This window comes from Hesperophylax consimilis, chromosome 15 (assembly GCF_061612785.1).
Source record: "Hesperophylax consimilis isolate HC1 chromosome 15, BYU_Hcon_1.0, whole genome shotgun sequence".
Classification (NCBI taxonomy): domain Eukaryota; kingdom Metazoa; phylum Arthropoda; class Insecta; order Trichoptera; family Limnephilidae; genus Hesperophylax; species Hesperophylax consimilis.
The window spans coordinates 24,692,467-24,710,103 of record NC_142850.1 but is presented as its reverse complement, the minus strand read 5'-3'; the positions used below and the strand labels follow the sequence as shown (position 1 = coordinate 24,710,103).

Sequence of the window (17,637 nt, the reverse complement as noted above, 5' to 3'; positions counted from 1 at the left end):
ACGTATAGGTAAACCACGGACGGTGTATTAATTAAGTTTGCTCATAATTCTGCTTTACAGGTTCGCCTGGTGAGGCAGGATATGTCTAACTTTAATATACCTACTATTATCGTCTCTTTATTACTGTGCCATTTTATATATACATATATATATATATAAATAATATATATTTATTATTAAATTTAAAAAACTAAAGTAGTAAGAAACTACGAAAACATAACCTTGGTTATTTAAATTGAACAGCGCCAGTTTATTTTTCATTTTTTTTAAACCGCCCCCAATAGGTATGACAGATTCTCAGTCCGTTTCAACATTTGATTGAATTTTCTTCAGCCATCAAGGATATTTTTGTAATATAAGTACTGCACAAGAGTCCCAACTGCTCCCAATCGTCTGGAGCCAGTGAGACTATAGAATCCGCAATTGGGGTGCGTTGTGAGGCTGAAGGTTTTGGGGAGGGGAAGAAGATGGGAAAGAGCAATATGGGGAAGCACCTGGCTATTCAGAGCTGGTATCCAAACACGGCTAAAGCCATTTCAAGCAAAGTTTCAATTCTGTAGTGGTCTTACTCCGGGGCAATACTGAGGGTATTTTCCACTGTGGAACGTGCCGCTAGTATACTGTATATTATTTTAAATGAATAAATTGTGAAATTACAGGATCTGAACCCGCAACCTTCGGCTTGCTAGTCGAGAGCTTTACCCCTCAACCACGGAGGCCGTCCAACACGATAACGGTCCTGTTATATATTTTTTTTTGCTTTCAGTATTTTACTAGCACTGGAAAGGGGACTTTGTATTAAACTTAAGAAGATTTTTAACTCATTCATAAAATTTCTAGTGCACATTGAGTAAAGTATACAGAAGAGTTACGGCACCACAAAAGCCTTGAAAAGGCTTTCACGGCTTAAGTTAGACTATAATACGGGTCCAAGTAAAGTGCAGGCAGTCATACTTTCACCGTAAAATGTGCAAAATATCACGAAAAATTATATTACACACTGAATTTGGAGGCCAAACGAAAATTTAGCTAACCAAAGTTTATATTTAAAGTGACTTTTGTGATTAAATAAGATGTTACTTATTTGGATACCGGTGGTTTGTCTTAGTTTTAAGAGTAATTACACTCATTTATCCAAACACCAGAGCAGAGGGGCTAGCACGGTCGATCGATAAAGGTAAACAGCGCCCTTCAGGTGATTTTTCATAAAAAAACGGCGCTATACAAATGATTCAAATATTATTATTATTTATATTATAAGTTCGGTAACTTGTCATGGTTCCCGAACACGATCACAGATCGCTATCACACAAACAAAAGCTCACGTCGAATAAATTACACATGGTTGTTGTGCACTGTTGTTTGTTCGTTAGCGATCTGCAGTCATGATCGGGAATGATAACAAGTTATCGACAATATTTATAAAACCATCATTGTGATCCAGACTCTTCTAACCTGGTACCTCTTTCCCAAACTATTTTTCCCTTTACTAAAAGCAACAGATTTCATTATTGCCTTGTGATAGCTGGCTGATTGTATCAATTCTAGCATAATTGCATAAACTTTATCATCACATGTGGCTATTGAGCTTTTGCAAAAATTGATTGACTTTCCATCACCTCCAGGCATTAGTGTGAAATCAAAGCGAAATTTCTCCATCTAAAGTTGATAACCAAAAATCTCGTTTTTAATATTGATTGAATAAAACACTTGCGTTTTTTTTTTTTTTTTTTTTTTTTTTTTTTTTTTTTTTTTTTTTTTATAAATTTAATTTAGATTAAATTTGATAATATTATTATTAAGTTCTGCAAGTGTTTTAGTTTTTTATTATTGTGACAGCTGTTTCGGCTTACAAGGCCATTTTCAAACTGTGGTTACACTTGCGTTGCTCTGTAAAAACAAAGAAACGGCATTTAAGTTTATTGAATCAGTTTCTTTTAAACAATCGGTTTAGTTTGGTTTGGTTACTTCAAACATGTAAAAAATCTGACGCAATATCGCCATCTTGCTTTTCGTTTTGTTTTGTTTTCCACCTAGTATGTCATCTGTCAGTTCAGAAGCTTTGCTTTATCTGCAACGCGGAACGCGAACGGCAAAATTCAAAGTTTAGAGGAAATATATTTCCTTTATATACATATAAAAAAACATTAATGCAATGTTTTCGTTGTTGAGATTTCCTTTGCTAAAGAATAAAATAGGATCAATATCAGTAGCTTACCCAACAGTTTTCAGTTGACATGTGTCGCTTGAAAACGAGTCATTTCTATTATTAGTTGTTGATTTCAACGATGACCGGATAAATCATCAAAATGATAATTCATCACATATTTACAAAGTTATATAAAGTCATGGAAAGTGATGAAACAAAAAATTTATTAACTGGGTTAAGTAGGTTAGGTTAGATTCGGTAAAAAAATAATTTTCTGATCGTTATTAATGACTTTATATCACTTTTTAAAAGTGAGTTGAATAGTCACTGTGTTGAGTTAGCATGGAACTGTTATGAATACGCGCGATTATTGAGGATTCAGTATTTTTGAAGTTTCAATAGTATATTTTTTTTTTTTTTCATAGCTTTTTTAAATATTTATTTTATAATCTTTAAAAATCATATCTTTTAAACTAACATATCATGTATGTGTGCCTATTTCCCTAGAAAATCCTGTGTTGAGAGCAGGCCCCATTAACAATACAATATTATAACATAAAGACATTGTTAAAGAGCTCATAAAAGTATACTTACGTATTACTTATACAACATATAATGAGGTTTAAAAAAATCTTTAATGTTGGATCGGTCTTGGCTGGTGATCCGAGATTTGGTGTCCAATTTTTATTTAGCGTAATTTGTGTTTGGTCTCATAGTTCATCTAAGTTCGCATTATTTGGTGGCATAATTGAAGTTATGTCTGACGTCAGACGATATCTATGAAATATGTTTTCTGTGTAAGACCTGTTTTTTGTGTGTTATTTACTATTCATTCTTCCCATTTATATTGATAATCCCTTAGAAAATTCTCATATTACAAGTTCAATTTTAACGTCTAACGTTTTCTCACATCCATCGACCTATAATATACAATGTTTCCCTTCAGATAACTCCGATGGGAAATAGGAAAGGGAATGATATAGCAGCGAAACTTATACAAAATGTCAGACTAAGGCCTCGACATATTCAAATACATTTATCACCCGCCTTTGACGTTGTACACTTTGCAAACAGTTTCAATTTTAATTTTTTATTCACAAACCCATTGAGACTTGTTAAATTTATGAAGAATAATAAAACTTATTTTAAAAACATACAAAATATAAAGCATTTATTTACACGCAAAGTGTTGCCAACTTCGTTCACCCATACTAGAGTAAATGGCATTTATACACAGCAGCGCCCCGCCTTTTTCAACCTACACACCAAACGCATTACTTTCATTAGCTCCACGCTTTGAGAGTCCGTGCAATTTGGTCGTAATTCAGCATACTTCCAAGCCGCATCTCCTTTTACTGCTATTACCTATGGTTCAAGGTATTTTAAGTGAGCGCCTATGAACACACATTTTGAAAGATTCCATATCCCGTTTCAATGCTTGATTATTTAGTGTTCAGATTTCTATGCCGTACGGAAGAATAGAGAATATATAACAATGAACTATTCTTATTTTGAAATGTAGGTTTAGGGCTCGGTAACAAAATAAGTTCTTCATCTCAATTCTTATTTTTCATACGACCCTTATAACCCAAGATCGACCCCACATGTTATTTACCCTCGTTAAGTTCCTGAAGACCGAATGAAATTCCTGAGAAAATAAGAGTCCCAACTGCTACAAACCGTCCGGAGCCAGTAGGACTATGGCATCCTCAATTATTATGTTATATTGTGATGTTGAAGGTAATGTAGGTGGAGGGGACGGAGAAGCTGTGCAACGTAAATCATATGGCATAACTATGCCTACTACAGAATTTGAAGCCATGAACGTGTGCTTCAACCGATGGAAGAGAATCTCAAAATTCTGAAGCAGACGGCGCTAGTATTGTTGGATATCATTTGCATAGTATGACAGCTATGTGATATGGCTTAAAAGATAATGTTTTGAGGAATTAGAGACATTTAAAAAAAACTGGTTGATAAAATACCTATGGTAGTTGGAGTGTCAAGGAGTTATTAAAAATGAATTGAGAAATGTAAACGCAGTTATTAGGAAAAAGGGAAGACTTAGTTTGTTTATAGCCATAATTTCAGATTGTTTTTCGACAAAATATGAAAAGATATTAGTTTTTCGTTATTTTCCGGCTTGCGACAGAAATAACAATTTTCTGAACTAAAATGTTGAAAAGTGAGGCTTACTTAAATTTTTAAATAGTGCTTATTTATATTGACATCGGTATTAAAATATTTTTCTGTACAAATTATTCTTTATTCACGATTATAACAGATTACAGAGGCATCACACAGTCTAATAAAACAAAATGTTTATTACAAATACAAGAATTTTATTTTGGACTAGCTTTACCCCGCCACGCGTTGCTGTATTTCATTGTGTCCGTGCAGATAAATAAACAATTGCGCGTGATGGTTTTTACGTCCAACAGATGGTGCTGTTTTTCAAAAAAAGCATGTCTGTCCAACATATTCACCTGTCACAGGTGTCAAAAAAACGTGTTTTTACTTGTCACATGTGACGTCTCTATAACATGCGTATTCGATTCGATGTAACGTTGTGTCAAAATTTCAAAGCGATCGGTGAAGAAATTTTGGAGATGTAAGATTTTGAATAAGCGAACATTTACATTTTTTTGTACATAGAAGATTATATTTATGTATTTTAAAGACCCAATCTTCTTTTTCTTAACCGATCATTACTTGGAAACCTATTTCGAGACTTTCTCGAGAAGTGGCACAATAAGGCATTTTAATTACTACTATTATTAATCATTTGTAAAAAAAAAACTTTAGCCATTGCATAGGAATAATGAATGACATAATACCCAACTATACCAGCGCCAACGGCTGATTCGATCGTTTCAGATTACCTGCCCTTCTTTTTGTACGTACAAACAATAGGGTGGCTCGTTTGAAGGTGTTAAAAATTTTCGTAGTTTTTCCAGTCTCGCTCCGGCGATACCCACACCATGACAAACCCTTGCATTAAGGATCGCACTTTATTTTCACAGTTTTTAGTGCAGCTGCAACGGGGGTATAGTTTTCACCCCTCGATTGAAAACTGTTTAACGAGAAGAAATTTGTTCCCAACATGAGCTAATAGATCGGAAAAATGTATTGATTAAATTTTATCGGTTTTTGATAAAAACACATCACACTCTTTTTTTTCTTCATTAATTAACAAAAAAAGGGCGTGATTGATCCTTAATTCACAACATGCTTTTTAACACTATTAGAATTTCACAGTTTAACATCCAGATGTTGTCATTAATATTTTCTGCCCGATTAAATATTTAAACATCGACAAGCCCTTCCAAAATTTGTGTAGCTATATTAAATATTACAAAGTTTCTCAAAAAATTAACATAATTGACATCGCATTGGAAATTCCTACTACTTAATAATTAACTCCTTTCACAGTTGTTTCTCAGAATCAAAGCAACAGCAAGTCACTTAATAAATAAATTCCTACAGACGTGATGAAATGCGCAGTCTTTACGACGTATTAAAGCAAAAACCACCTCAACACAGGCCAGGACACTGACTTAAGATGTCCAGCTATTTATATAAGATCCTCCAATATTACAAGCATTTTATATCATATAACCACAGCATTAAAATATAATATAATACTTTTAAATTTCTGTAAAATTCAGGATTTATTTCAGAAATATTCATGGTTGAGATTAATTTTCAAATAGTTATGCTCTTTTTTAACGCATCGCAAAATGAATACGGTTTTGAGAGTATAATTCTATAGAAGATTCCTAGATAGTGCAATCCCAGTCTGTAATATTACATGACATTTTTATTTGTCACTCTTCTTATTTTCTCTTTAATTAAATAATTTTATACACATATATATATAAACGTTGAATAAAAATATTGTATTGTAGGTAGGTACTTCATCGCTTGGCGCTTTAGAATTGAAAAAATTCTTTGTATAATTTTATTATTTTATATACTCCATGGTGGAGGGGTAAGGCTCTCGACTTGCCAGCTGGAGGTAGCGAGTTCAAGTCACGGCATGGAGTTAAATATATATATATATATTGTATAAATGGTATTGTCAAATAGTTTGACCCGAAGTGACGTACATTTTGTGAACAGCTGCTCAAGTTAAAGACACGATGGACGTGCTAAAGTTAATTGAAAATATAAAATGCGACCAAAAAAATATAACTACCGTAAAAGTTTCCAATGTGCGAAATAACCTTGATTTAACGATAAACCTGGAAACAAGAGAGATACAATTTACAGGAACAAATTATTGATCTACAAAAAAAATTATCACTAAAGTCGAAAAAAAATTAACCTAAATCTTACGCAATAGTACTAAAAGAACTAAATTATTACATTGAAGAAAAAATAAAAACATTGACAAATAAAAATAAAATAAAAAACACCCCAATAGTACCTAATGATAACATATAATAAGAACAATATGTGAATAATTTAAATTAAATGACGGGAAGTAGTTGATAGAAAAGTCGGAGACGGCCGAGTATGACATGGGACGATCAAATGAATAAAATATTTGATTTGGAGTCGGACCATGATAATAGTAAATGAAACGAGGAGTTCGTGCAAAGACAGAGTTGTATGGTGATCTCTTCTATCTGTTGCCCTCTGCGGGGAAACGATGTAATTGTTAGTTAGTTAGATATTATAACTCTATTTATAGATAGACATTCGAGCGAAGCTCTCTTCGAGGAATTTAAAGTATTAAATGTCCGACAGTGTTATATTAAAAAAAATATATTAATCCATGTTCATAAAAATAAAAACAAAATGAAAACAGCCGAACACAAACATCAAACCAGAAGTAAGGGAAGAAATGATCTTTCCGTACCAACAAGCAACAGAGCGGCTTATCAAAAACTATTTTCATATCTCGGTCCTAAAATCTATCAAAAAATCCTCTCACAGCTGAAACTGTTTGAATTGTCATCCTTTGGTCCAAAAATAACAAAATGGTTATTAGATCTAGGGAGGACTGATTCCGAAGTATTACTAAAAAAATGTAATCTGATAATTATTTATCACAAACGCCTTTTATGTATCTTTTTATGTATCTTCACTTTTACTCATTTTCTCTATTCTTAAATTCTGTATTCCTCTAGGATAATTTGAAACCTGTTAATTTGTCTATCCTAAAACGGGAAACTTTCCTAGTTGGACAGTGAAAAGCTTCCTTGCATAAAATGTAATGAATATTAAAAAAAATATATAGCAGGCCAATTTGACTCAGTGTTCTGGCCTTGGTTGAGGTGATTTTTGATTTTTTGATTAGAACAAATTCAGTTTATTTCAAATCTCCAACACAGTTCGTTATGCCGGGAAAGTGGAAAACCATCTCCCGCCGGTCGCCATTTCCTGAAGGAAATTTGAAAGTCGAGTCGTGGCAGAATATTTTTACTTCTTTTTATGTGGAGTTAATGTCTTTCACAAGGCAATGGAACTTTTGGAATTTTCCAGATGTTTCTTTGTTTTTTCATCTCTGCTTCATAGTTGTTCACTCAGTTATTTTGCATATTACCAACTAACTACTTGTAAACGGTAAATTATCACGTAATGTTACTTGAATTTCCAAGATGAAATGAGAGAAATTTTGTTTGATTTAATACACATTTAAAATCTTAGGACGGGTTGTTTTAGAGAATTTTATTTAATTTCAAAGTTGATTTTCAAGTTGTGTGAAGGTTCTATTGAGGTTCTGCTATTATTTCAGCTTTTCTGAAACATTTGGCCATTAATGATATAACAACAGAACTTGAATAGAACCTTCACAGAACTTGAAAATCAACTTTTAAATTTGATGAATTATTCAATTTCTATGAAACCCTTCCTCAATACGTAATAATTCAGCCTCGGTTTAGACTTTTGCTCGCAAAACTCGAAAAATGGTCGATTTATATAGCTGAAAATTACAAAGTTGGTTGTTATTAGTGCCAGGAGTGTTTAGAGAGTGGTTTTAACTGTCAAAGAAGTCGGGGACGCCCGAGGAATACTTAACGCAAAATCTCTGCACCGGAAAGAGATACGGAGTCGATGCAATGTAATTTTTTAACAGTAGCATTGTGGTATATCGTAGTGAATGGTGTAAGAAGTCGTAGACGCCCCAGAAAGACGTTAGCAATAGCGAAGTATTGCGGGAAACGTTGAATAAAAATATTTGTCCTGTAAATATTGTATTGTAGGTAGGTACTTCATCGCTTGGCGCTTTAGAATTGAAAAAATTCTTTGTATAATTTGATTATTTTATATACTCCATGGTGGAGGGGTAAGGCTCTCGACTAGCCAGCTGGAGGTAGCGAGTTCAAGTCACGGCATGGAGTTAAATTTTAATTTGATTAATTTTTGTTATTGTCACAATTTACTGATTTTAAATAATATATGTTTATATTTGAGGCACGTTCCAGAATGGAGAATACTTTCAGTATCGCCTTGGTGTGAGACCACCATTCAGAATTGATATGTTGTTTGAAATGAATTTGGCCGTGTTTGGTGAGCAGATCTGAATAACCAGATACCCATCTACTTCCCCTCCCCACTACCTTCAACCTCACAACATACCCCAATTGGGGATGGCATAGATAGACTCACTGGCTCCGGACGGTTGGGAGTAGTTGGGAGATAAGCTTCCAATATTCATGCTTTTTTTCATCTCCTTATGTCTTCTACGTTTGTGATAAAACCAACTATGGGCAAAATTGTATTTTATTTTTATTTTATGATCCTACAATTAGTAGTAGGTTTTAGATAAGACTAATTAAATCAACAGAGACTTAGAGCAGACACAAGCATTGTAAATCTAAATGTTCCTTGAAATTGTTGAGGACCAGATCAAATGTACTTAACAGGCCAGGTACTTACCAACCTTCATCTTTCCTATCTCCATCCTTACCCTGATTTCTTCATCCTAACAATGTACCCCAACTGGGGACGTCATATCTCTTCTGGCCCTGGACAAGTAAGATCTTTTGAGCGATTTTTTAATGCTTACCATGATAACCCAACACACCTTTAAAAAGTTTTATAAAATCATTATAAGGGATGAAAAAACATATAAACATTACCTACGTAACCTATTTAACCAAGTTATTATTTCATCACTTTATAAAGGTGTTGAATTGTTATTTTGATGAGTTATCCGGTCACTTTTTTTAACACAAGCAATAGAACCTGAAAATTCTTTGTTGTTTTCGAACAAAATCATGCAATATAATACTTAATTCCATATTCATTAATGACCAACGTTCAACGTTCCATTAATATGGGGGCTAATTTGAGGTTTGTGTTTATATTTGCAGTGATACCTAATGTTCCATATGTAGGTAGCACTGTCGCGTGTCAAGCCACGTGGACCCGGTCGTAGCGTGCACGGGGACGAAAGTGTAAATGGTGCACCTGAAAATCAATATCGAAATGCACCTGCATGCACATTGCACATTGCACATAAAAAGGCTCGTATAGGTATATTATGGTTTTCTTTTCGCGCGCCTAGGGGTAAAACCGACCCTTACGTAGTAAGCGTGGCAAGACGGGACGACGCTGTTGCACGGAACTACCCTTCGTTCCGCCAACCGCGTGACTTGTCGACTCTTTCCGACCGGCCACCAAAACTCTGTGCTTGCCTGTGTTATATTTGCTTTTATTTTCACTAAAATTGGCAATGGATATATTCTGAAGGACAATGAATTTTAATAAAAATAAAATAAGTTTTAAAATCAAAATATAAAGACGAAGTTTACTTACATTTTAACTTCTTTCAGCTCCTTTTTTTAGTACAAATCGACAGTATTATTCCGAGATTGATGTGATTTGGCACCCTTAACATTCAAAACAGGTGGAAGCAACCAGCCCATCTTCTTTTCCCACTCCTTAAAACAGAACATTGAAACTTTTTGATGAAATTTTGCACACTTGCCGTTCAAAAAAAATATGTCTACGTGGGAAAACTTTGTTATTATCACACATTCAATTCTGTTTTTACACAGCTTTATAATGACGCGGTCTACAACGCGTAGTAGTAATATTCATTCTTATTAGAATACTAGATTTATTCCAGCCCGATCATATATAATAATGTAGGAATATCTGTTATATTTTTGGTCTTCCCATAGCCAATCGAGTGATTTTCGGCATATTATGCCGAGTTTGCAAAACGTGTTGAGTGATCGCACGCCATAATATAACATTTTTGACTCGCTTAATTCGCGCATGTACAATTTTTAATAAGTTTTAATTTAATTAAAAGTATAGGATAAACGGTAAAATATTAGAAGCATTAATGATAAAAAAAACAAATATTGAACTATTTAAAAAAAATATTTTAGGGAAATCGTTAACAAAAAAAAGATCATTTGAAAATCTCACAAATTATCCTACTATACTCTATTTATCCTCCAATCTATTTTTTTCTTCCTTCCAAATACAATAAATTGAATGGATTTTAATTTTGTAATTTCTTTTACTTTGTAACCTAGTTATATTACTTTTTCGCAAATGTACACTCCACTTCCATCCACAAGTAAATGCTTTTAATGGAAGTGTAGTATAAATTAAAACAGTATATAGGTGAATTAATTAGCTATATAGCATTTAATCAGTTTATATGTCTCTGTATTAAAATTCAGATGCATGTTTATTTTAATTGAGGGCTTGAAAATTCCAACTCGAATGCCAATAACTCTAATCATATTCCAGTTATTGGACGCGAGCACTCGAGTGAATAGAAAATATCTCCCATATTACCTATCTGCAGATACGTTATTTAGTGTATTTTGTAGATTTTATTACACTGTTTTTGTGGAACGTATGATACGAGTAAAAACAGAATTAAGTGTATGCGTAGTTAAGCTGAAATAAATTAAGTATGTTTTTCAACACAGGAGGACAGAAGCCATTGTAATGTGGATTCCTAACTGATTATCGTTAGTAGGTTTGGTTGTGATGTTGTATCTATCAGTAATACTAGTCTACATAAAAAAATCATTTTACAATTTATTTGTACACACTCGACGATCATACTAGGTTCTTAAAGAGAAACACAAGTAATACTAAGAAGCTAGCTAGGGCAGTTTTACTCACTTTCACAGAATCAAACGCGTACCTCCTAAAACCAGTACCTTACCCCTAAAATAATAGAGTAACATAACAATAGGAATGAATGTGATAGCTCAGTTCAAACGGGCCGCACAACGCACTTGAACCGCTTCCAACAAGCAAGTAAATTGATAAATACTTGATCATTGGATAGGTAGGCACGAATACACTATTACAGTCACAATTGATTTCATATACTTTATTTTGCCCTTTAGTTTTATTTATATTTCATGTTCTCCATAAAACGGTTATACATCAATATATCACAGAGAAGATTGTAAATTTGAGGTAGGCACATGTAAGTATAAAAAAGGTCATGAAGGTATTTTTACTAGTTTTTGACATGTGTCAAAATATAGTTGTTTAACTGTCTGTAAGTAATGTCGATGGTCAATGCAGAATCGTCAAGTAGTTGAGTCGCTCTGTTTGGTGAGTTCTGATAGGTAAAAATCCTCGTTTTCGGAGCATAAAAAAGTGCATGGGATCTCCCACGAGTATACTTGTTAGGTACATATGAGTTAACTTCTTTCAACATGGGTTCAACCTATGTTGAAATAGGTTAACTCGTATAACATACCGGAATACACACTTTTATTATTATTTTATTATTATTATTATAACTATTTGTTAGTTGAGAGCGACTCACGTGCCTTGTGCGGCAAGTGTGGATGAATTATTTTATTGAAGCAAGGAGTTTGTACTAAGACAGAGTTCATTCCCTTTGCCAAACCTTGTAGTAAAAGGCATAATGGTTCTAAAAATATTATGAGTATTCTATCCTTGCTGAAACCGTTTGCAAAATCGTTTAAATTTATTAGCACTTGGAATCTTCAATTAGGTTCATATGTCATTATTTTTGTATTTATTTTATTTTTTTCTTTTCCGACTTTATGTCCGGGTTAAATCTTCCCCACAGGAAAAACTAAACCCCTCCCACACTTTTCCACAAATGATCATATAGTCAATCCACATTATGAAAGTGCATTATATTAGTATAATAAATACAAAACAATACAAGAACAACACGTCAAATCACCAGAGATCAAATGGGAAAATAATTTACCGACTCCAGATATTTTCATATCAGAGGGTTCGGCTCGGTAGAACTTCTAATTGGACCTATAAATCCTACTGATCCCTCAGTATAAATATTATAAAAATCTTTCGTAATCCTACATGTATTTAAAATGACTGATTTTTGCATTTTTATGTTTAAAATTCTTCGACAGATCTAATACGCCTAAATTTTGAATGAGAGAGCTAGGTATAATGCCAGTAGCCGAAATAACAAATGGCAATATTTTCATAGTCTGAGAATGCCAAATTCTATCAATCTCATTTTCTAAATCTGTGTGAAATAAAATAATTTCCTAAATAATTTTATTTTTTATTATTATTTTTTATTTAACAATTTTATTTTGTTTTGTTAGAAACTATCACGTAATCTAATAATATACGCCCAATGAGCTCAAATAAAATCATTCCCATTTGTTTACGTTAATATTTAAGTTGTCGTGCAATTTATTAGCTGTTAAAAATACATTTGACAATACTACGTGATTACGTGGAACATGACAGTTTGAATATTAATGCACACGTTGCGTCAACGTGTCCCTGCGCGCCCTTTTATATCCAAACCATATTTTTGGATTTGAGACAAAAATACCCAACAAAACTGATTTTTTTTTTTTTTAATCAAAATTTTTATTTACTATCTAGTGCGAACGTAGAATAAAGAAGAACTATCCTATATATTTTATTTATGTGTGTTTTAAATTATAATTATTTTTATGATAAACTAATGTTTATAAGACAAGGTTTTTTATGCAACGATAACAAATTATTATAAGCAATAATTACTCGCCTGAAATATCCATACAAATTGAGCCCGCACCTTCTGATGTCCGGTCAGGTGCTCTGGACCACTGAGCTACGTAATAATTCAATATGTACTAGTTCTTGAATGAACAATTTACTCCTTTTTTTCACCTTCCAACTGTAATAAAAAAATTGCCTGCTATTTCTATTTATTGTGCAATATCTCCCTAGCTTTATACCACGTTCGTGTTTGTTGCATATTAATTCAAATTTTATAACGTATTTTGTACTCTATAATCTAATGGTAAACTATGTTTTATTTATAATTTTGAAACTTCGTATTAGAAGACGGCTTATATTTTGTAAATAGATTTTAAAACAGACTTACTACAGTTAAATGAAAAATAGTTTATAAATACATTGACAGAAATAAACAGAAGTTATTTTAGAGTTTTAAAGAAAGAATGTGTCACTCATTAATAAAACTGCTGAAGAAATAGCTTTTAAGAGCTTTTGCCAATGTTTTTTTTGTTCGTCGCTGTAAGTTTTAGGTTACTAGGTAATGCGTTGTATTGCTTATAAGCGATGTAAGGAGTTAATTCCATATTTATTCGTGTAAGTAGATGACGTTATCGACTGCCCTGACTTACTCAAGCTAATAAACTTTAAAATACCATCCAGAACAACTAGGCTTAACGACTTATACCACATTAGCTAATCGCGCACAAATTTTGGTGTCAGGGATTTAATCAGAAGAATGTATGAATTATTTAATCAAATCTTTAATATTTTTTGATACATGTGCAGGTTAAATTGTAGGGAGTTTACATCTCCCGAAAATAACTAAAACATTATTTTTACCTACATTCTTGTGAGGCTGGTATCATTGTAAACCTGCGCGCGGCAAATAATATTATTCTGTCTCCAGCAGTCTAGCCGTCGGGTTAGCCCGAAATCTCTTCTAGCGTACGCGATCTATTTGTTCATAAAATTATTATAAGTGAGTTTTGTTAAAATAAAATACTAAATTAGAATTATCCAAATTCCCATTATTTCACACTGAGAGTAATCATGCAACCTTGGATTCTGCGGATTGGAGAACCGCAGAATCATTTAGCCAACAACCCATTTAAACTAGCGACGGTAACAATCCCTCCAAACACACTTCTGTTTAATTACATTTTAGATTTAATTGATTTTTCCGTCTTTTTATCTAAAAATTATTTGTATTAATTTATTAACTGATATTGTGCGCTTTCTCATATTGTTTTATTGAATAATTATTAATTATTGATATATAAATAATTTTATGTAAACATTTTTTTACTCTTATTTTTATTTACAAAATATTTAAAATATTTAAAGTCGTATTATTATCATTTTTAAAGGCTATCATGTTAATCTGTGAGAAATAGTTAGGGCGCAGGCGAATTCTCCAATCAATCTTTTTTACTTTCTATCTGTGTTTTCTTCAATAAATAAATAAAAATAAAAATTGAAGGTTATGAGAAGAATGTACCGGCTAATACGGCTAAAGCCATTTCAAGTAATGTTTTAATTCTGAACGGTGATTTTTCACCAGAGCTATGCTGAGACTATCTGCCACTCTTTAGTCCATAATATTCTGTTTTTCTTGTTGCAGGTTCATGGTCGTATTAGTATGCCTCATCTTCAGTGTCCTGTCCACGATAGACCAGTACAGCAATTTTGCCAACGAGACGTTATTTTGGATGGTGAGTTCAATCCTCGTATGGTACCAAAATGCACAAAGTTCTATTTTTTGCTTCATTAGTTGACTGCCTCTCCAGAGACAGATAAATACATACACAGATATGTATAAAATATTACTTTACTTGTAAATATACTAATTCTAACTGTCCAATGCAGCCAAGTTAAAATGCATACTAAACTACTATATGTACATATTATACTATTTAAGTATAAGTTAAGTCAGGTGTTTTACTCCGTCAGTGTAGAGCGAGACAGATATATTACAGTAGCATAAAAGCCCATGTATTAGTTTCATCTCTCTCTCTCACATCCCAGCTCGCAAGTAGTAAACACGTATCTGTAATCTCTGACTTTAGTTAACAATAACCTAAGTAATCAATCTCGGAAGATTTGCAAATCAGCCACAAAAATATTGGGTTTTGTCATACACAATTCAAAGGAGTTAACCATTGTCCATCCTTGTAGTTATAAGACTGCTTACCTTAGCTTACCTAGCTCACCTAGAGATCGAATCTCAGTCCATGTACTGGTCGAGAAAATTAAAAAGAAGTTTTTACTGCCGATGGCTTGTAAGCTTCTAATTTCACGTGAGGCCGCCAACACAGGTTTCTGATTATTACCAGGTGCAGAACTAACTTACCAATGCTGATGCCCCTGAGAAGACTTACTAGTGACTTATTATGCTTTAATTATTAACTAAATGTAATCGTTTTAGTATTACACGCAAATGCTTACTGTATATATATGTTTTTAATCGCTTTTGCAGTGTTTTGATTTTTTACTGTTTTCGCAAAATAAATAAACATGAAATATCTTAAAAAAAAACAACGAGAATACGAATACAAATTTCTAAAAAACATTTGAAAATTAGTCTACTTTCTAGTGCCAATAGAAGGGAAAACCGGGACAAGTTTATTCCCTAATCATTAAGAGTAGATTTTTTTATTGAACAGATATTTGAGTCAACCAACTAAGCATGAAATTGTGGAGTCGTATTTTGGGGCCAGTTAATTTTAATTATTTTTGAGAACCTTGTGCGATTATTTTACCCACTCTTTATAGAGCATTTTGAACCTAGATTTACCTAAGTATTCATATCATGCGTACATTTTTTATGCACATTGAGGCCACCTTAAAAATTAGTAAAAATAATCACGCCTGAACAGTCTAAACACCCACCTGTGTTTTTTGAAAAGCAAATATTACAATGATAAACGATAATATAACTCATGGCACTGTTGAGTAGAACGCACCGTAACTTTTTTTAAAGTTCATTGTTTTCCATTCCAATTAAAGATTTTTTTATTCACAAATTGTATTCCGATTTCCAATTCCATCACTATTTAAAATAATTTTAATTTTTTACAATCACTGGGTATTTTAAATTACGTTTATTTTTACATTTGAATTGATTGAATTGAATTGATCAATATTTTGAAATTCTAACAATTTTATTAAAAAATTGTGTAAATAAAAAAATTTGGAAACGAAATAACCTATGTCAGTTTCCGTCTCACTTACTAGATTACGGGTAGGTTCTGCGATGGTGTAGTAAAACCAGCCTTACGCCCGGTTTAACCATATCTACGCTATGGTTACAATTCAAGTTTTTTACAATCATGGTCTTACTAGCGCATGAAAAATCACGGGTTTGTCATGGAGGCGCTATTGCGCACTAATATCTCCTCAAAACATGTTCCATTATTTTCACGCGAGTTCACGGGGACTGCATTCGGTAGTTTTCGGTCGTACGGCGTCCGGTCGAATTGAACTATTTGAGGATAAAACGTGGATCTAATTATATCTAAATGTGATAATCTAAATTCTCGACATATCAGTTATAGTTTTGAAAATGGTTATTAAAATACTTTATTGAATTATTCAAACAAACATTATCATTTTTTTTAAATAAAACTCAAATTCAAATAATAAGTTCTAGAGTTCATTGAACCGGAGTTACTGATAGAGACACAACCGCAAATAGTATGTTTTATCTAGAACAAGGCATAATATTTAAACCACAGTGATTATAAGTAAGAGGTAATGAAATACCAAAAATAATATTTTTTTTTTAAAGTCACGCTCGTTCGAAAAACCACAAAATTTATTTTCTGCCCAAAACACTGTTTTCTGCCTAGATACACCCCACCATCACCCATTCACTGTGTTAAAATATTAACTTGTACATATAATTTCACCAATTTAAATTATCATTTCTGTATTGAATTGGTCTGTTTAAAGTATGGGTAAAGCCATATGCATTGTTCTTCCAGGAAATCTGTCTCGTGGTGTTCTTCGGGGTGGAGTACCTGGTCCGGTTGTGGTCCGCCGGCTGCAGATCCAAGTACATGGGCTGCTGCGGCAGGCTGCGATTCATCAGAAAACCAATATGCATCATAGGTGAGCTTTTAATCTTTATAAAAATTATTATTTTCAACTACATTTAGGAAGTGCTTCAGGGCAACATAAATGCATCTCACATTGAAAACTGTGAGAACATTAAAAAAAGTAAATATGTAGAAATGGTACGTGTGCCATCAAATCAGAAAGTGCTTTAGGAATATATAACGTGAATTCATCTCAGAATAAATGAATATCTGAATTAAATAAAGCACTATGTGCCAAGAACAATTTTTTAAAGTAAATATGTAGAAACGATACATGTGCCATCCATTCAGGAAGTGCTTCGGGACAATATGAAATGAATGCATCTCAGAATAAATGAATATCTGAATTAAATAAAGCACAATGTACCAAGAACAAATGTTTTAAGTAAATATGTAGAAATGGTACATGTGCCATCTATCCAGGAAGTGTTT

At 32.9% G+C, this 17,637-nt stretch overlaps 1 protein-coding gene across 1 annotated transcript in view; it reads left to right on the top strand.

Moving 5' to 3' along the window:
• Positions 1 to 17,637, top strand: part of LOC149417539 (potassium voltage-gated channel subfamily KQT member 1-like) — a 297,602-nt gene that overhangs the window by 233,743 nt on the left and 46,222 nt on the right. Inside the window, exons 3-4 of the mRNA XM_089640596.1 lie at positions 14,730 to 14,820; positions 17,092 to 17,218. Of these exons, the coding sequence (XP_089496722.1) occupies positions 14,730 to 14,820; positions 17,092 to 17,218 (218 nt within the window). The remainder of the gene's footprint in view (positions 1 to 14,729; positions 14,821 to 17,091; positions 17,219 to 17,637) is intronic.